Source organism: Phocoena phocoena, chromosome 20 (genome assembly GCF_963924675.1).
Source record: "Phocoena phocoena chromosome 20, mPhoPho1.1, whole genome shotgun sequence".
In the NCBI taxonomy this organism is placed as follows: domain Eukaryota; kingdom Metazoa; phylum Chordata; class Mammalia; order Artiodactyla; family Phocoenidae; genus Phocoena; species Phocoena phocoena.
Window position 1 is genome coordinate 26,662,163 of NC_089238.1, and position 21,329 is coordinate 26,683,491.

General features: G+C 50.3%; 1 protein-coding gene across 1 annotated transcript; it reads right to left on the bottom strand.

Annotated features, from left to right (window-relative positions):
* Positions 1-546: 546 nt before the first annotated feature.
* SALL1 (spalt like transcription factor 1) lies at positions 547-14,704 on the bottom strand. Its single transcript, XM_065899102.1, has 3 exons — positions 14,629-14,704; positions 2,137-5,573; positions 547-987 (listed from the first exon to the last, which is right to left on the bottom strand). Exons 1-3 carry the CDS (start codon positions 14,702-14,704, stop codon positions 547-549), a joined length of 3,954 nt encoding a protein of 1,317 aa, XP_065755174.1.
* Between the last annotated feature and the right edge of the window lie 6,625 nt (positions 14,705-21,329).

The following is a 21,329-nucleotide window of genomic DNA, read 5'->3' on the forward strand; positions in this document are numbered from 1 at the left end:
AAACCCAAACCTTTCAAAGAACCACACAGTTCAGTCTGTACTTTCAGTCCTTTCCTTAAATTTGTTTCGAAAGATTAGACAATGTGTTTGCTGATAAAATTTTCCAGCAGGATCAAAGTGTACATTTATATACAGATTTTATTAGAGATCTAATGCATCACTGAGGCATTTCATCAACACCAGATTCATATTAAACTGGATATAGAAAATAAGTTAATGCCAGATTAAGACCGCCTAGCAGGGCAACTTGCAATGGCCATAAATGTTACAGCAAGTTTACAGGACTCTAGTCAATTAGTATTTAGTCCAAAAATACAGAAGACCAAAGTTAACGCTTGCATCCTGTTTGCAAAGCCAGATTATATCACTAATAAATAAGCTTTCTTAGAACTCTAGAAGTTGAACAAGGTACAAAAGAACGTCTTCAGAATGTTGCAGTTCAGAGATCTGGGGGGACCAGAAGGTGGGGGGGCACGGGGCAAGGAGTAGGAAGCAACCATGGGTCTCATTCTGAACGGGGGTGCTCTTTCTCCAGCCAGAGTGGATTTAACTTGTGACGATCTCTTTGCTGTCTTCCACGAAGCGGGTGAAACGGAAGTTGGTTCCATTCTCGCTGCTTGCCATCTTCTCCAGGCCAGCCAGGGGCGCACTGGGCTCTGAGTTCTGGAGCTTCTCCAGGTTTCCCGTCAGCCCACTAATAGGTGAGCTGCTCCCGCTGCCCAGGCTTCCAGGAATTGGAGGGATGCCGCCGTTCTGAATGACCGAGATCTCGTTGGCCTTCATCGCCAGCCCATTGGAGAGCGCTGCTGCATACTGATTCCAGAAACTGGAAGGATCCCCACTTCCTGACCTGGCCGCCAAATCCTTCTGGAACATTTCTGGGAACTTGACGGGATTGCCTCCTAGGAATGTCATGGGGCCGTCCACGGAGAGCCGGCGACCCCGGCGGGCAGGGGCGCTGTTCCACATGTGAGTGCCCATGTGTACCTGGGATGCGGGAAGAGAGGAGAGGAGGGAGAAAAAAACGGGAGAGAGAAGAAGGGAGAAGCTGAATAGTTGAATCTGTCTCAACTCATATCCCAACACTCGACAGGGCAAGTGGCCGCAGTGTCTATTCTTATTACCTGCCCGACAGTGGGAAGGGTAACAAGAGCTGTCCACTCCAGTCCGCTGGTAATAAGGTGTCTGCTCTCTGTAGCCCTGGGCCTCCTTTCCTCTGCCTGGGCAAGGATGCCTTACTTACTCCTTTTCTATTACCTGTATTTAGCTTATAATGGCCTCAAGCAAGCCAGTCAGTCACAGATAGCTCCTTTCAGGGGGTTAGAACTGTTACGTCCGCTCTCATTGCCATGGTAAGTATTGCATCTGACACCTTGTACCCTGTAAATGTCCTTTTCAGATGGGAAGAAAGTGCCCCTCACTGATTGCCCATTGGAGGGCCTGTGCGTGGAGAGAAAAAGCCAGAAAGTAATTATTCATTTCCCATTACTGGCCGCAATCTCTAGAGAAATACTCTGTCAACAGAAAAATGTACACAGCAAGAGCGTTCAGCTGTTGCTCTAGAACTTGAGCATATTTGCTTTCTTTCCAACACATATCAGTAGGAAATGTTGTATGATCAATGATCATAGTGCCCATTAGCAGAGTGGTGACGTTACTGTTTTTAGAAAGACAAACCACGCTGGACGGCAGAGTTATGAAAACATAGATGCCAACGCTGAGGAGAACTGCAATTATTAAGTGATACGGGCAGCACGCAGGCCACATGGAGGCCTTTAATCAATACCCCGTGGCAACGCTGGGCTGTCTGACTTGGTAGGTAAGGCAATTCATTTGGTGCACTTAGCGAGTCAACAGGACTGGGCCGCCGCTTCGCTTAGGTACCAAATTATTCAACGCGCTGTGACATTCATTCAGCAAGCTGCAGCCTGCCCTAGTCCCTGCCGCGATCCCGACCCGCACGGGCACCCACATTTCTCCAGATCGGTCACGTGCAACAGGTTCCCTTTCGAGAACTCTCTCCCTGACTATCTGGACTGAAGGCTCTGGGAACGTAACTTACAAACAGTCAACGGCCAGGAGAGAAAGAGGGTGGCTAGGGGTGGGTCTGGGTGAGGTACAGGTGGAGGGAGGTACCTTAAGATTGCCTTTTGTTGTAAAAGCTCTTCCACAAATAGTGCAAGCAAAGGGTTTCTCTCCAGTGTGAGTTCTCTCGTGAATCTGCAGGGCGCTCGACGAGGAGAAGGTCTTGCCACACGTGTTGCAGTAGTGCTGTTTGGGGGTCCTCCTGGGCAGAGCTGGGAGCAGAACTGGGGACGTGGCGGACGATGACAGAGGCCCAGAAGGGACGTGACTGGTGGGGGTGTCCTTACTGTCCTGAGGAGTCACATGCACGAAGCCGTTGACCTCTGTCTTGATGAGAGACGCCAACGAGTTGGCGGGAATCACCGCCGAGTTCTGATTGGGGCCAAGGTTGGAACTGGGCTCAAAGAGCTGTGATGGTAGATCTCGCATCTGATGTGTCAACATGTGTTGCTTCAAATTACCCTTGGTGGAAAAGCCACGATTGCAGACTGTGCAAATAAACGGTCTCTCTTTGGTATGACTTCTGTAGTGAATGTCCAAGGCACTCTGACAAGCAAAGGTTTTGCCACAAATGTCGCAAGCAGTGTTTTTAAATTTACCCCGGTCTCTGAACGGGAAGAGGATCCCCAAAGAATCTTCTTTGATGATTTTCTCTGTGTGACTAGATGTCAAATCCAAAGCCCCACCGTTCACTGGGGTGGGAGACAAACCATTGGCAAAGTCGCTTGCCCCTGATCTCTGTGGCTTCTCCTCGGCGCTGGGTGACTTGTGGAATTCCTGGGTGCTGTTGGATGGGGACAGAGCCTGCATGGAGGAGGTAGACTCTGAGATGGCCGGGCTGCCAGCACTTTGGCTCTCCATGTCACCACCCACCGAGGACGAATCGTTGGTCAGGACGTCCCCCTCGACTGACCCATTCTCCACTGACTTCAGGCTGGCCTGCAGCTGCTCTGCCAGGCCCGCATTGATCATCTTCATCTGATTTTCCAAAGCAGCGATGCTTGACATCTCTAGAGGCAAAGGCGAGGAAGACAGGCTGTCTTGGGACGCATCCGCGGACTTGGGCGTGTCCGGGATGCTGCCCTCAGGACAGTCTTCCATGTTTTCATCGGAGAAGTTGTCTAGGTCATCAAAGTTTTTCTCATCAAAGGAGCCCGTGTCAGACTCCATGGACTCGGGGTAGCTGTCAGGGACCGGGGTGTTGGGAATCTGGCCCCCCATGTGCATTCGGATGTGCTGCTGTAGGACAACGGCGTTCGTGAACTTCTTCTGGCAGATGGGGCAGGAATGCTGGACTCTGAGCGGGGGCATAGCACGATGGACGCTGTAATGGGTTTTCAGGTTCCCTTTCGTGGTGAAGGCCCGGCCACAGATCTTACACTTAAAGGGCCTCTCCCCGGTGTGGGTGCGGTAGTGCATCTTCAAGGCGCTCTGACAACTGAGGACCCGGTGGCAGATGACACACTCATTGGGGTCAGTGGCCTTCTTGTCAATGTTTTCGACCAGCTGCTGAAGCTTGGATGTCTCTGAGGCCTGGGCTGAGTCCAAGAGTCCCCCAAAAGGAAACTTCGACTTGAACTGCTCAGACATGAGCGGCAACAGAGGGTTGGTGAAAGTCGAGGCACTGCCTGGGCCAACGTCGGATGCTAGGGAGCTCATCACGCCAGTGCTCACGGTTGGGGCTGAGCTAGGGACCACGCCGCTCTCTTCGCTTTTGCCACTGGAGGGGGGCCCAGTGGAACCTTCCGCTTCCTCTGGGAGCCCACCCGGGTTTCTCGAGGCCGGCTCGGGAGCCCCGGAGTCACTTTTGACGGAGCCCGGGGGGCTGGCGGCAGAATGGCTGATGGGGATGGGGGCTGGCTCTTCGGTCTTGATGAAGGGGGCGAGGCTTGGGAGGGTCGGGGGCAACGGCAGGCCGACTGAAGTGGTCAGAGTGGGCAGGACCGGTTTGGTGTCTAGCCAGCTGGTGACCGGCTTTTCTGGAGGGATGGACATGCCGTAGGGGATGCCGGTACTGGTCGGGATGTTGTCCAAATGCTCAGGCACGGGATAGGGGTTCATCTGGATATGAGGGTATTTCTCTTTGTGGCGCTGAAAGTGGACTTTGAGGTTCCCCTTGGTGGAGAACCTGTTCCCGCAGATGTTGCACTTGAACGGCCTCTCTCCGGTGTGGGAACGGAGGTGGATCTGCAAGGCACTGTCGCTTCCGAAGACCTTCGCACAGAACCTGCACTTGTGTTTGAAGAAGGCCTCGTCCGAAGCGCTTTTTGCTTCGAAGGCAGTGACATTTGGTGGCTTGCTTTTTCTTTGCTGGGCCAAGGCAGACAAGGAGTTTAAATCCTCTGCCGTCGTTCCGATGTTGGGCAAAGGGCTGGGGAAAACCGAGTTAGCAGGGGCCGGCTGAGGTAGAAGTGGATTAGATGCAGGACTCAATAGACTGCTTATTGCAAAAGCTGGTGAGGAAGATGCCGAGACTGCGGGGTTGCCGGCATGGGCGTGGGAGGCACCCGCGCTCGAAGCCACTTTTTCCGAGGAGGGGGTGGGAACCGCCGCCGCCAATATGTGAACGCTGGGGGAAGAGCCGCTGTGGGGTGGACCGATGGTGTTGCCAGAACCGCTCTGAGGTAGCTGGATGGGGGGGAGCTGTTTCACACCGCTGATGCTGGCAGATTGGCTAGCGAGGCTCTGTGCTAACCCAGCTGCTGCCGCCAGCTGCTGAGATAAATGGGAGCTGAGTGTGGACAAGGGGTTGGCAGATGTTCGTACAGTACCTGGAGAAGGACTAGAAGATGTCGGCAAGTCTGTGTTCTGAGAAGCCAACAGCAATATTTGGTGACGAATCTGTTCGATCAGTTGCAGCTGATGGATCTGCTGCTGCTGCAGAGCTAAGAGCTGCTCCATCAGGGCCGGGACGGCCAGCTTGCCTCCGGAGGCCCCATTGCACCTCGCTTCCTGGGAGAACTGGGCCACCGCCACCTTGGTGCTCTGGAGGTTCTCGATGATGACGTTGCTGTTGATCACGGAGAAGTTGCCCAGTGTCGTCAGGTCCCCGAGTTGAGGTAGAGAGGTTGTGATCGCTGAGGTACCTGGGCAGGAGCTGCCGCTGCTACAGCCCGGGGGGGCACTGCTGTCGCCACCGCTGCTCAGGGGGCCACTGGCGCCTTTGTTGGCCGCTGGGGCCTCCACCTCCATGGACTCTTCCCTGTCCGGTCCGTGGGGTTCCGCCAGGTCACTGCAGTCTCCTTGCTCTGTCTTGTTAGCCGTGTCGTTCATCTGTTCCTCGGGATGATCTGGAGCGGGGCTGGGGGAGAAGGTTTCAGGTGGGGACGCTGGACTTTCATTTACAATTAAAACTAGTTGGTTTTTAGTACAGCTCTTCTTGTGGAGCAGAAGATCTGACAATTCAAAGAACTCGGCGCAGCACCGGCCGCAGACGTGGGCATCCTTGCTCTTAGTGGTGCGGTTGGGTTGACCCTTCTCTGTGTCTCCTGCAAATGTCAAAAGGAGCAGGGTTAGCGAGGGAGCCAGGACACCCAGACATCCATGACTTCAAAAAAAGAGAAAGGGGTTGATCAACTCTTCTCTCCCTGCGAAACTCAAAACTGTGGCCCCTGAAAAACAATCAATATTCCCTAAGAACAATCGTGATTAAATTTTTAGGCTGTTGGAGGACTTCCTATCAATCTGGTGTCTCCGATAGCTGGGACCTTCAGGTAATCCATCAAGATATAAAATACTGCGAACTGCAGGCATCGGTGCATAATGAAATTCCATAGCAAAATATTGATTTCCAATATTTTATTCACGTTATTGTCTACTCATCCAGAGACGGTCCAGCCACCATCCTGAGGACTTATTAGGCTCTTGAGTTTCTGTCAACCTTATTCATTTTCAACTGATTCAAAGATACCTGTGACAGTTTGTTCTGTCACTAAACTAATTTGCAGTCCATTCAGGTTCCAATCAGTGGTTGACAAGGGGGAAAAAAATGCATATCACCAAGCTGAAGATTGACAACTTGAAAATCACCTCCAGCCGCTACCTAGAACCTGAGCTACGTCTGATCCGTGACAAGCACACTTTAGCCACGTCAGTAAGAAATCCTCCAGACCGCAACGTGCGCCCCACACACACACACACACACACACACACACACCCGAGAGAGAAACACAATGATCATAATCCGTTACAAGGCCTGCCCGGCACCTATATATCACCCTGTGGCATGTTTATTTTTAAAATTAAAGAATGCAACTGTGGCTACCATCCCGCTAATCAAGGAATATATGCCACTATGCTCCAAATGGCAACATTACGCCTCTCAATATTTCAACAAAAGTGCTCTATGTATAAAGACTGGTACAGGATTTACATTTCTGATTAAACATCAACTTAAAGAAAGATGTTCAGCTAAGGGGAAGTGAAGAGTAATTCTTGGTTTCCAGTTTGGAAATGCTTTGCAATTCTCCTTGTCTGAATGCCTTTAAAAACAGTTTGCTCTTAACTGTTATCAATTGTTTAACAGATTGTCCTGAACCTTTCATTATAAAATCCCTTTATTTCATGTTTGTTTCCACTGGTTGCTCAGATTTCTTCTCACTAAGATCCATTTTAAACATAAAAATCTCCAACTCCAAGCTAACATCCTATTCAAAGACAGGATGGCGTCCCATTGTTTGCCCAGCATGGGGAACACCAACTTCTGTTGTACAAATGGTGTGTGGTCATCTCCGAAGGCTGTGAAAAAAAAAAAAACAAAAAAAAACTGTTTAATTCAAGGATTACCTCCCTGTGTGCTTTTCTGCAGAACTGAATCAGATAATAGTTAGTTTCCATGACTTCCAAATTGAATCTCCCAGAAAACTTGCAGGGGGAAAAAAAAAAACAACTAATTGCAAATATGAATAAACGCAAAATCAAAATGCTGCTTTTTCAGTAAACTTAGCGTTGACTCAAAAGAGCCTGCCATTTGCCTCTTTGTAGTAAACATCAAAAAAAAAAAAAAAAGGAAAAAGAAAAGAAAAGCTTGAGTAGTTTTGCATTCCAGAAAATATAATTAATACCCAAATACTAACTTCTGAAAATTCCTTAACTCTGTTTGCCTTGAGTGATACCACAGTTGATTAGAAGCCCTGGTAAAGTATGCCAAATGCACGCACACTTTATTCACTGGGAGGGTTATTTGAGTAGCTAAGTTATACTTAACAAGCTAGCTTTCCTAATACCCATCTTTTACTCTCCGCAAGGGTATAGTGCAAAATGCATTAACAATACCAAACAAATCTTGGTTGGAGCAGAAAATACCAATAATGATTCAGTTTTAATTTAATGTTTAATCATCCTAATTGACACAGGATTCCTCTGCACATTCAAGGTGCTGTTTTAAGCCCTTTCTGTCTCTCTCCCTGCTTTAAAATAATGCAAACAAAATACGCTAAAGTTATGTCGCTTAACTTGGGATGAAAATAATGTGACAAAAATTCTGTTTAAAGTTTCTTATTTTGACAACCAATTTTAAATGATGCATCCATTTCAGATGCTTATTTTAAACTAGGAAATGCAATTCCTAATATATTCAACCGAAATGTTATTTCTTTCTCTTTGCACATTTCCATATGTAATGGTTATGTTTCCATCTACTTTTACAGCCAATTATGAAGGAACAAAAGCTATTCTGTTTGTTCACACATTTTCAACAAAATGCATTAAAACTATTATGTCAGCATGTTCTATTAAGCTCTGCATTCAGTGGAAAATACTTTTCAACCAGCTCACATTTATCAAAACATAAAGCCACTTTAAAACACAGTTTTGCTTGGTCAGCTGGGCTTAGACAAATAATGACAGATTCAGAACTAAATAACTAGCAAGGGAAATCAGAAAACTGACTTCGTCAATTGTACACATTACAATACAGTTGCTTCAAATATTTAGCACATCTGTGCTCACGATTAAAGGGCATTTTTAATTCTTTATAACTTGCAAACATCTGATATTCTCATAATATAGAGAGAAAATAAAAAAGGTTACTTTACAGGATTTAGCTGATTATTACTTTCCTGTGCTCCAATTCTGCATTTGTGCTGTTTCAAGACTCACTTGAGAATTTTCAAGTTTCTCGACCTGAACATTTTTACATTTAGGGTTGTGCTAACTGGATGGAAAATATAGACATTTAAAGATAAGTGCCTGCCTTCTTCTAAGAAAGAGACTGTGTTTAAAAAAAGCTGCCTATATTTTAGCTTAGATTTTCACATTTTAATAAGCTGACATTTGATCTCACTGTAGAGTCAACTAATTTAATTTCCTGATGTTTATGAACACCAAAAAAAAAAAAAATCCTGATATCTATTTTGATTTATTTCAAAAGCAGGTGTCGCTACACTATCATAGCTCTTAAGTTTAAATCTATCTGCCTTCTGAACAGAATTCCAATGAAACAGCTTTATAAAAAAAAAAAAAGACGAAACATGAAGACTAGCTTGAATCTTTAACTACCAAAGGAAATATTTTAAGTTGTGATAAGATACACACACACACACACACACACACACACACACACACACACGTTCTAATTCATTTTTCTGACCATTTGCTATCTTGCATCTCTCTCAATAATCTGTTACACAGGATTGCAACTGGTGACCCCCTTATAGTAAATCCAGTTGCCTTGTTCCCTGTACTATGGTGAAAACAATATTCCAGCTCCTCTCCTATGGATTTTGCATACAAATTACTTTTGTAATCGTGGTCATATAGAAAAATTTAAGAAGTAGTGGTTTTCTAAGTATGTACACACAAAAAGATATTTGGAATTTTCTGGGTTTCTTTTCCCCGCTCTGGGTCAGGAGAGGAGGTGATCTTATAGCTCCGGCCAATGTATATGAAAATCCCAGATGTTTTAGTTCTCCTTGTACCGTTTAGGTTCTTGATGCCCATTTGAAATGTGTCAGTTTTCATCATCTGAACTAAACATTGCAGAATAGGAGACAGAAAATTGAAGTGTTCCAGTGTATCCGTCTGCTGAGAAAACAAAAATACAACTATGCCCCACACTGAAAGGTTTAGCCAGCCAGGAAAACAAAACAAAACAAAACAACACAACAGCCCTACTGTACCATGTTGAGTTTTCCTTTTTGGAGCTCCCCGGAAAGACCCTTCACTTTACTTCCCATTACCTTCGGCTCACATTAACATTTTTAATAAAGCCTCACAAGATTGTGATTTTGGAACCTATCATTTTAACTGGCTGTTCCTTTTTGTAGACCAATGTCGAAAGGCTATCACAAACGTTTTTGATTGATTGGTCTTTTCTCGTTTTCTTTTTCTTTCACAGACCTGGGAAAAACCTGCATCCGAATAACCAGCTTAAGATTCCAAAGCAATTTTCAACACCGTCACATATGCTCTGCATATTTTCTGTAATGTCTTAAGTTTCCTCTATGGGATATGCAACCACATGACACATTTTACTGGCCCCCTTCAAGTCCCCTCACTGTTCTGACTGGGATTAGCGTATTCTTGAGGGGAAGAATACAAGGGAAAATCTCTGAAAAAATAACAACACGGACAAGACAGTCCTTTGAAAATCGTGATACCAGCCCACCTAATGTACACAATAAATGAAAGGGGAAAATGTCTTCCCCTTGGATGAATCAAACTGAACACTAGATGGGGTTCCAGTTGCAAGGGTTTGTTCAAAAACTTCTTTGTGGCTTTCCTCTTCCAGTGACGCGTAAAAGAGACTGCTTAAGGCGAGATCTAAACTTTGACTACATAAACATTGGCAAAGGCACAAGAAACTAAATCCCTGTTGTTTGAGGGTAAAACTGAGCTATGGGAACTACCTGTCAATCTTCCCCTTTGGGGGTCTGGCATCTGAGGGTGACAGGGGAATAAGGTTAGGAAAAGAAGCCAAGCTGATAAGGTGAAACTAAAATAAACTTCGAACTTCCTGCTAAGTGACTAGCGAGACTCAATTTGGGGGTCACTGGGAAGATTCTGAAGGACATATTATGATCTGGACCTTGTCACCTCTGCATGGGAGGAGGCTAGCAAAGGTTAAAACAGCTCGACACATCTAGGTTTTCTAAAGCCTGGCACACCGACTTTTTTTCTTTTGGAGGGGGAGGGGTGCCGGTTCTTGGGATAATTTACCATCTCCTTCGTTCAACTGCTCAATGACTGCCGTTTTGGTAATCTAAGAATATTTGGGAAGACTGGGCTAGCTGTATCAGGCGGTACCTTAGAAAAACCGAATTAAGTCTACAGAAGGAATTAGTTCTGGTTACTCCACTGAGCTTGGCTTTTCCCAATTTCAAAAAAAACTGAACTGCTGGTCTAAGTCTCCCCCAGCTTTTCGGTAAGATCTCTGCATTAAAAATTTGGGTTTCTGCTTTCTAAAGGACTGTGGGTCAAGACACCTTGCTACCTGCGAAAGTAGAAAGAGATGAAATAAAGCCCCCAAAGAATAACCTATAAATTGGCACTCGTGCCTATAAACCATAGGTGAACCTGGATGTAAAATAAATCACAAAACATTCGGTATCACAAATCCACTTTAACACATGCTTTCTCGTGTCCATCCACCCTTCGCTTGTTTGTGTGTTTGTCACATTTTTGGAAGTGTGTACAGCCTGCAGCAAATCTCCCCCCCCAAACAGTTTGCATTTTCTCAACCAGAATCTTCCATTATGCCACAAACTTAAAATAGGCCTGATTAAACATGAGTACTTTCCAACTGCCTTATCGTGCAGGTGTCCGTTTTTCAAAAAAAGCAATTAATTACAGTTCTCTCTAACCTTTGGGCCCAGAAATCAATGTGTTGCCATTAAGATGCTCACAATGAGTAAATTACTTTGGTAAATAATAGAATTTCATTATTAATATAAATAAGAGGAATTTTTATGATACTTTATATGAGAGGCAGGGTGTTATCTCCAGTTCATCATGCTTTTATCTTTCTTCCAATATGATCTTTTCCTTGAAAAAACTGGGCACCGAAATCCTTTCTTAATAGATGAATAGAGTCTGAGTGGGCCATCCATGTAGTTCCAGGAATCTTAAAAACACTACCCAAAGAAGAAAAACCCAACACACACACACACACACACACACACACACACACCCTAGAATCCATATCTCTAGTAAAGAACCCACATATAAAATCATTAGATTCTAATGTGCCCGTTCCTCAGAATTACTTATCTCAGTGAATAATTTTCCCAATGGCAGTCATCTTTCTACAAGTAATTCGAGACTTGTTGAATATCATTTAAGAGACAAGTAAGGTGCTAAAATCTTGGTTTCATAGGAAACAGAAAAATCCCCCAGTTTATTTTAGGGTTTTATAGGTGCACCAAAAGTAGAATTAAAATATGAACATCGTAAGACTGGCCAAATAATCTTGTTTTCTTGAACTTGTTCCGATGAAGTTATCCTCCAGGCTGCTGAGCCTGGCTGGGATTCTCTTTGTATGCTCGCACACACTTTAAACACACACAGGCGTGACATGCAGCACAGCAAGCCTGGCTGCTCCCAGCCTTGGGAGTCGCTCCTTCAGGGCTCTGGTAACTGGGGTCTCCAAACTTTTCTAGGTCCCACTCTGGGCTGAGCTCACGAAACTGCAGGTGCCAGCATCTGCTAAGGGTACCGCCGACTAGATTTCATTTGGTATGGTCGACATTTCATTTGCCATATTGTAAGCCCATCTCAAGACAGAGAAAAAAGTAACCACATTGTTTAAGGAAAGGTTTATCTTCTAAAAATTTAACAATTTTGTGTATATTAAAACAAACAGACAAACAAACCCGCAAACCAAAAAACAGAACCCGACAGACAACTCTTTGAAGTGTATTTTCTGGGTGGATAGAAGAGTGGCCTTGCTGAATATACTGCATGAAAGGTGGTGACTTTTTAAAGGTAACTTGGAGACAAGTCATGATCTCTCAGTTCTCTGTATCTCACAACTATTCCCAAATAAAAAGAACTGGAGTGTGTAAGGCCCTCCTGTAAATCAGACATGGAGGAGGATTAGTTGTGTACTAATATTATTACAACATACTAAATCCTGTAACCCTATTACAAAATCTACCCTCTAGGCAGCTTCTCCTAAACTTATCGTTCAACCATGTAAAAACAGTCATAATCTAAAACCATTACAACTGGAGAAAAGGAGGGGGGTAGGGAGAGGTGAGAAAGGGGGCTGGGAGGGGAGTGTTTCCTACGGTGCCCCTAACAGTTTACTGCCTCTTAGGACAATGAACCAGCTTTTGGGGATAAAAAAGAAAGAAAAAAGAAAGGAAGGAAGGAAGGAAAAAAGGAAAAGAAAGAGAAAAAAGAAAGAAAGGAAACTTGATTCAGTGACTTAACTAACTTACCTCAAAGCTCAAATAAACTACAAAAAAAAAAAAAGTCCTAATAAATAATAATGGTCAGAGGTAGTGAACTCCATTTATGCTATCGCTTTATGAGAAGCCTTAACTATTAAAAACTCTGGATTCAGAAGGCGACAGGAAAAAGGCAAAGAACTAGCAAGCATCAATTCTCTGGGAAGCCCGAGCCTTTATTTTTTCTTTTTTGAAAATATAGAAAATCAGTACACATTTATTTAAAAAAAAAAAAAAAAAAAGACTTAAAAAACTCTTGCCTCTCCTCCCATGAGGTTTGGTCCTCTACAAACTGTTAACCTTAACAGTATTACTGTGAGGAAGGTCTCACCAGAAACTTTAGGAAAGATGGGTGTGGGAGTGAGATGCAGAAGAGACCAGCTGAGAAAACCCAGAAAAATACCGAGGCAGCGGCCTTGGGTAATTTCACCTCACTGTACCTCGACTACCCGGTCTCGCCTGGGGTGGAAAGCGGGGATCAGGGGTTCTTCTCAGCGGACTGAGAAAACGCAGAGGCTCTGGGTAAGGCTTGAAGCTTCAGAAAGTACTGGGGTGGAGGGAGCAAATATTGTAAACAAGTTCCTTAATCGGTCTCTGTTCTCCCCAATTTCTTAAGGGACCCCCCACACCAGGAGTCCCCTTTCAGGACAGTCGGGGTTTAGAGGGTGGGAGTCCCTTCGCTTCTCTGCCTGGGTTCTGCGCGGGTCCCTGCGCCCCAGCTCTGCTGAGAAGCAGGCCTCTCAGGAAGGACCCCGGGACCCTGGGGCCCGGGCGGCCGCAGAGTTTAGGGGACAGAGGTGCCGACCAAAGGGCACGCTTCGGAGCCCTATCGGGGTCCAGTTCCCTCCTCCACACCCCAAAATGACGCCCGGGACTGGAGCATCCCGAGAGGCATCCCGAGTCGCGGAGACCGCTTGGGGGTTGCCCCTCGTCCTTCCGCAGCCGAGGGGCGAGCATTGTGCCCGGGGAACCGAGCCCGAGCGCCGCTCCATCGCCTCTGGCCCTGGGCCTGAGAGCTCGGAGGCCCCTAAAGTGAAACACCTTTAGGAATAAGGAAGGATTCGAGGTGTCCTCCCTCTGTACCCTCGACTCCCTGCCCGGATCTCTCCCACTCTCGGCCTTAGCTCCCTAACACAAACTTTGTTCTGGACTTGTTCGTTCCCTTCGGGACCCCTCAGCTGTCGTCTCCATCGTAAGAAGCCAATGCCTCTGTTTTAGGGGGATTCTCTCGTGGCTAGATAGCACCCCAGGTCTGAAAAAACGACCCTTACGGCTCCTGGAAGTACAAGGTACCACGATCCTCAGCGGGAGCCAACCGAGTTTAAAGATTTCTTGGGGGCGCGGGGGATGCATGTGTTGGGACAAGAGATGCTGGGATAAACTTGGGTAGCCGGACACCGACACTTTCCCCCGTCTGCCGGCACTCAGTCTGGGGAGCACCCAGCTGCAAAGAGCACTGTCCACTCCGGCCTCCACCCCCGTGTGTCAGGCACGGGCGCCCCAACACAGGTCCCCATCTTCTTGCAGCTCCGAACTCCCAAAGGCACCCCATTCCGCGGTGCGGGCCCAGGAGGAGTGGGAGCGTTGGGGGGAGGGGAGCGCGGCGCAGGGAGCTCCCCTCACGTTCCGAGTTGAGCCCAGAGCACAAAGTAAACTTCCTTCCCTCAGGCAGCAGGGCCAGGGCGGCAGAGGCCAGGCCGGGGCCCCGGGCGCGGGCCGGGAAGCGCGTGGAGCCCAGCGCAGGCAGGGGCCGATGGCCTCTGCCCGCACCCGCGCCCCTCCGGGCACCCGGGCCCCTGCCGCAGCTTGGCGGGTTCCGGGCTCCGCTCCCCGGAAAAGCCGGGACGGAGAAGCAAGGCCGGCGTGCCCTCTCTCCTCCCCACAGGAGGACCCAACAACTCCGGAAAGATCCTGCCGGGAGAAGTGTTTGCTTTCCCCGTTGCAAGGGGGGAAGCCCAGCAAAGGCAAATTGAAAATTAAAAAGAAAAAAAAAATCGCGGAGTCGAAAAGGCGATTCGGAACGCGGCGGCGGTGCCGCGGCCGGGTGGTGGGCGCAGGGGTCAGCCGCGTGTGCGTGGGTACGAGTGCGCGTGAGTGTGAGTGCGAGTGCGTGTGTGCGCGTGTGTGTGTCCGCGGCGCGGTCCGGAGCACTCACCATCTCGCCGGGGGAGCGAGGCCACTTCGGGGTCGGATTGGAAATGTTGAGGCTTCGCTTGCTTCCTCCGCGACATGCTGGCTCAAACATCAGCTGGGGCAGAATAAAAAATTACTAAAAAAAAATCTTCTCAAAATTACGGAAATCGAGCGGCGGCGGCGGCGGCGGCTCCCCCCGCCCGCCGGCCCGCCCGCCCCCTCCCCGGCTCCCCGGCCCCGGGCGCAGCGCGCATGTGTCTTGCTATAATTATGATTATCAATAATGCATTGCGATTAATCATAGAGGGGCTCTTTGAAAGGCGATTGGCACCGGGCCAGCGCTATTCAAACCCGCTCGCCTTAATCAATTAGTTCGTGATTTGCTGCAGACCCCTGTCTCTCCGCGCGCTGGCCCAATAAGCCGGCCGCGGGGCTGGCTCTGCGCGCCGCGCCGCCCGACACTGGGTTAACCCTCTTCGCGACCGCCAGGGACTCCGCGGCCGGGCCGCCGGGGGCCTGCCTTCTCGCCTCTGCGCACCAGGCGCCCCGGCCTGAGCCCCCCTCCCTCCCTCGGCCCCCCCGTCCCGGGCTGGGCCGACCCAAATTAGCATGCCCTCCCCGGAATTAAGCCTCCCCGGGTGGGGGGTGGGGCCGGGCGGCGGGGCCTGGGGACCCGGGCTGCAGGCGCGCGGCGAACTTCCCAACTCCGGCGCTAGGCGCGCCGGCCCGCGGGGGGAGGGAGTCCCGTGGCGGGATTTGGGGGTAGGAAGTCCCGTTTCTTGAGTGTTTCTTCGTTTCTTTAAGAGCTACGAGAAAGCAGCCCACCCCCACACCCATTAAAAAAAAAATAAGCGAGTGGGGAAGAGCCAGCCCCACGCCGGTCCGCCTCCCGCCCGCGGCCAGGCCTCCCTCCCGCTCGCCGCCTGGCTCGGCGCTCCTTCGCCCCGAGTTCTCCATCCCCTGGATCCCGGGCTCGCGGGGCGCGGAGAAGAGGACCAAGGAAAGGTTTGGGAACATGACGGGTTTGGGGCTTGGGGGGGGAGGGGCAGCTCTCCCGCCACCCCGATCCTCCTCAAAGGCCCCCGATCCTCCAGCCTCTCGCTTGCTCCCTCGCTCCCTTTCTCTACCTCGGACATTCCCAGGACAATTAGGGCTGAAGTTTTCGGGAGAAGCGGCCCCGAGCCCGTGGGATAAGGGGGCGGCCCGGCTCCGCCCAGGACCCCTCCCGGACCTCCCCCTCGGCAGCCCGGGTTGGCTGCAGGGTGCGTCACTCCGCGGGGAGGCGGCGGCGGCCGTGGCGCCGCAGATCCCGGGGCGGGCGGCGAGCGGGGACCGGCCTGGGATCCGAGTTCAGCTTCAGCCGGGGGGAGGGGAGGGGCCGCCGCTTACCCAGCACGCTGCAACCCTCCCCTGGCCTCGGGAGGCGCGGGCCTGCCCCGCCGGGCTCCGGGCAAGGCCAGTCCCCGGGACCCCTGGGCTCCCCGACCTGGGGGAGGGGGCCGTACCCCAGGCTCCTGGCGAGGTGACCGAGCTGAGCCGGGAGTGAGAGGGGGGGTCCTTGTCCGCAGCTGCCTGGCCCGGCAGAAGCTCGCCTCCACCTCTCAGGCACTTGCCGACAGCGGCGCCCAAACTTTTCGCACCAGCTCCATCTCCCCAGGCTGCGATGCAGCCTCCCCACCCGAGCCCCAGAGCCCGGAATGGGGATCCCGGGGCCCGCACTCCCTCCGCTGGGCTCGGGCGCCCGCGAACCTGAGGTTCAGTCCTCGTCTCAGCCTAGCTCTTCCCCCTCGCGCTTCAGGGTCTCCTCGCTCCAAGGTTCCCGAAGTCCTGCGCCCGAGGGACAAACTAAACTTCGGTTGAGTAATGGGGAGGAGGGGGGTGCAGATACACAATCCCTGCCCTATCTCGCGATCGGGAAAGGAGAGGGCTCATAAGGACGCCCCAATTCGGGAGCGCCCTGGAGTCTGGAGAGGAACACAGTCGGTTCGCGCGAAGTGGGCACCAATCTTCGGGTAGAGTTTCGGGTACTCCGGACCCTACTGCGCTCCCCCATGACTCTCTCTAGCTTCTTTGCGCCCCCCTCTTTTTAAAAAACCTAAATCTTTTGTGTGCGGGTGAATGTTTCTGTTTTCCTCCTGGAGACTTTATTTTTCTTGGTATAACTTCTCCTTTCTTTCTCCTTGTTCGCCCTTTCTTCACCTTTTCTCCCGCTTATTTTTCCTCTCTTCTGCCCTCGCTCGGCTCCTAACACACGCGCACACCCTCTGCTCCTCGCTCTTTCTCCCCAGGTCCTGTTGGTTACAGTAGATTTTGATAAAAAGACAAACGAAGCTATCAGTGGGGCTGATGTTGAAGAATGAAGATAATAATGTTTCCATAGGTGGTGCTTCAAATGCCATTATTTCTCACTGAATATTTAAAGAGATCCCTCGGCAAAGATGGATCTGCGTGCTCCTGGGGTGCGAGCCGCTCGCTTCCCCTAGACACCCGGGAAAGTGTGCAGGAGCACGTGTAAACCCTCCACACACACACACACACACACACTCCGCAAACTGTGATCCTCGCAGACACCCCAACCTGCGCTCTCCCAGGTACCCCAACGCGGCCGTATGCACTTGCACGCTCGTTTCTCCGCTTACGCCCGCGTTTGGAGCCGCCCCGCATCCGTCTCTAACAATCTTGGCTTCTTTAAAGTCCGGGCCTACGGAGCACCGCGTGCTGCCAGGAACCAAGCGGAGCTGGCGATCCCGCAAACCCCTCTTCCCGGCTCGCGCCGCGTGCTCCGCGGGAAGCTCTCGGGGAGTAGCTTCACACGTGTTCGTTACTTGCTCTGTGTGTGATTAAGATTAAGGGCGGGGGGAAGCTTTCCCTCCCCCCCCAAAAACCACCAAAACAACCAACCAAACGAAATGCACACGCAAAAGCAGCTTCGCGGTGTTTAATTAAAAATGGGCGAACAGAGACGAATTAATTGGGGAGATCCAAACTTTAATAACTTTTTTCGTTCTTTTGCGCCCTCGAAGGCGTAGAGGCAGGGGTCTCGCTCCGTGCGCAGCGTCCCCCGCTAATTTCTTGTTTGTTTTCTTTCCCTCTGTGGCCCGGAGAGAGGAGAGGGAAGGTGGAGGAGGGGGGATGGGAGGAGGGGAATGGTCGGAATGGCCGGGAGAGGAGAATTCGTCTTTATTGTTGACGGCAATACATCGATTACGGGCCATTGTCTCAGGCCCAAGTTCCGTGGTTCGCAGACACCGGCGCCGTACTGCCAAGGCGCACGGGTGAGGCTTCGTGTGCCGCGAGGCAGAGAAATAATTAAATTAATAAAAACGGAGAGAGAGTGGGGGTCGATGTGCACTTTTGAGCGGGTCGAAAGAAGGCCGGGAGTGCGAGTGAGGTTGCCAGAGCTGGAGCCCGTCCCCACGCCCTGCTCACTCAGGAGACCTGTGCGCTCTACTGGGGGTCGCGGGTCCCCGCCTTAGGTGGGGCAGCTGCTGGGGAACTCGGACTGACGGGCCTGGCACTTAGGGGTTGCTCCTCGTCAAGGAATGGGGGTGGCCCGAAGTGAGGCAGCGACTGCGCCAGGGTCGTGACCTCGTGGGCCGGCAGGAACCGCACCAGGGGGCGGCGATTGGCGAGCTGTGCAAACTCACTTGTGGGGGGCTTGATGCCTGTGTTTCTACCAACACGTTCCCTCAGTTTTCCCAACACCTACAGAGTCCTTGGTGGATTTGGCTGGGCCGAAGAGCTGGGCCCCAAGGCTTCGGGCCACAGCCGAATTCCCAGTGAAGGGGTTTCCCGGCCTCTCCCCTTCATCCCCTGATCCTGGGACGAGGAGAGAGTGTTGAGCCTCCCTTTCTCTGAGGCCTGGTTCTTCCACCCGCAAAAGAGCCTTATTCTGGCCCAGTCTGACCCCGGGTTTGGGATGGAGCCTGGAATAAGGCCTGGCCTGGGCCCGGGACGCTCCTTCTCTTTCCGCCGGCGCGGGCTGGACACTCTACTACCCTTGAACTGAAGGTCGGCCCCACTCGCCCTGCCCCGCGCCCCTGCTTCCTCAGCCCCCCGGCCTCAGGCCCCGCTAGCCCCGCGGCCGAAGTTAGGAGGGCAGGAGAGGAGGTTTCGTTTTCTGGTGCCAAGCAGAAAGCAGCGAAAAGGCGGCCACGGCGTCCCGGGGGCGGGGGTGGAGGCACACCGATGGTATCAACATTATTGATGGGGAAATATTAGGGGCAGGAGCCCGGAGATCAGGTTCCCAGTCCCTCCCCTACCCGGAGGTGGGAGGGACGGAGTGGGTGGTGGCAGTGGTGGCGGCGGTGGCGCGTGTTGGGATGCGGGCGGCTGAATGCACCCGCATTAAGCACTCTTGGGATTTATATTTTTCTTGTCTGAAAGTTGGGGCGGGGGGAGGAGGAAGGATTGACTTGGCTAGTACCCTAGCCCTTAAGCTCTTTTCCAGGGTTGGGGCCAGAGTGGTGGGAGGAGGGGGCAGGAAAAATGATAAAAAGCAAAGACCAAGTTTGGAAAGCACACCGTAGGCTCGCTTATTTTCCAAGCCCCGGTCCTTCGCTTCCCCGAGAGTTTCAGAAACTCCTTCCTTAACCGAACTGCTGTCGCTCAAATCCTAATCTCTCCTCGGCCACTGGAGAGGCTTCGAACCCGAGGCCTGGGGGAGCAGGCTCAGGTGGGTACCCCCGGCCCCGGCGGAGACTCTGCCGCGAGCGCTTGGCGCGCTGGCTCTCCAGCAGCCAAGCCCCGGCGGCGGCGAAAAGGCGCACTTTCTGGGGGAACCCGCCGCCCGCAGCCAAGGGCTATCTCCAGACCGGCGCCGGGTGCAGCGCGGGGACCAGGCGCCCAGGCGCCGGCTCCGGCGGGAAATTCAGCCGTGGCGAGCGGAGGGCGGGCTGGGTAACCAGCCGCGCGCATCCCAGCCAAGGGTCCCACAGTACTGGCAAACTTCGTATTTCTTCTCTTGCAGGGCCATCTGCACGCCGGCATTTAGAAACTGACTTCGCTGGCGACCGCCAAGTGCCTGTGATTTTTTACTTTCCGTCTACAATGAGCGTCTTGCGCTTAAATTCACTGCGCTCTGCAAGCAACAGTACCTCGCTAAGGGGTCTCTGGGTATAAAATGCCTCCCAAAGGAAATGTATCGAGGTAGAGAAAGTGAAAAAGACTAATCAAATTTATAAAAAGAAAACCTTTGCTTCCTTTTGGTTAAAATCCCTTTGCGGTTTTCTGAGCGTGAAAAAAAAAAAAAAATCATCACCATGCAATAGAGTGTAGCTAATTCCTGGAACCTATTAGGCGGATGTCCAGAAAGCCCAGCAGGGCTCACAGATTTATTCCCATCTTTAAGCTCAAGAAGTAGGACTTTTGGATCCAGTGAATAGTAATCAGTTCTTATATGTTGGGAATAGGTGTGAGATCTCTGGAGCCCAGGACTCCGTGTGCATTGCGGGGTGTGACTGGGGGGTCTGCCAGGAAGCTCATTTTCATTCATAAAAGAGATCTGCTCCAACGACCTCCTTGTGGGACGCCTAGATGAACTAATTTAGCAAATCTCTTGCAACAGACTTCAACCGTATATATATATATATATATATATATATAATATATGTATATAATATACATATTATATACATATATAATATGTATATTATATATATTATATATATATATATATATATATATATATTCTGCCTCTTTCTCGAGCAAAAGGTCCCTTTTTAAAAGAACAGATCGACAATTGCCTAAGAGAGGTGCATCTTGGTTTTATAAAAAGCTGCATACGGTGAGACCTTGCTCCGGGATGGCTTCTCTTTGGTCAGCGTTCAGAGAAGAAAGCAGCGTTTGGTTTCTGTTTGATTAATCAAATGGCCACATGGAGTTTCAGAACCATCCTGGGGTCCTGGCCCTTGTCTGCCTGGCAGCCTGTGAGCGAGGCTGGACTGTCACTCACATTATGGGTAATTTACAAACCCCACAAGTCTCAGCTGAGCTATGACTTTCTTAGGGAACATTTCTGTCTACTGAAGAAAGGGCTTTCTCTGAGGGAGAGACGTATTTCTTCTTGGGGCTGCAGTGAGTCAGAGTTGTAGCTTCACCCCATCCCCACAGCAAAGTTCAATTCATCCATCCGGTGCAATTCAGACCTGCATCCTTTATGTGTGATGAGTTAAAAAAGGGTGGGGGGGGGATAACCCACCCCTCTCTTCTCCTTTCACCTTTTCCAGCTCAAGGAAATTTTCTAAATTGTTGCACTGATATTTCTTTCTCCCAATGTTCATCCTCATCTCTCTAGCCACAGTTAATTCTTTCTAACTTAATATCCAGTTTAACATGGAGTTTTACATTTAAGAGACTAAAATGTCCCAATTCCAAACCTGTGTCTCCCTGCTTCCTGGTGCCTTCTCAAAACAGAGGCAATTATCTCTTAAGTTACAATCCTGAAACCATCAACACATACACAGTCATGTCAGAAACTAGCTCCAACTTTTTCTTCCTCTTCCCATTTATAATTCTCATTCTGTCCCGGCCTCCATTCTTTCATCCTGGGTTCCCCCACCCCCAGACTCTTTGACATACTTTATAGTAAAACCCAATCCCTGGAAGCCTTCCTCAGAATCTCGCGCAGGTTGTAATGGACATAACTTTTGCTTAGAACTTGGCTAGAAACTTGCTGCATGCAGACTTTTCCCAGGGCCCCCAAACGGGAAGATGCCAGCAGAT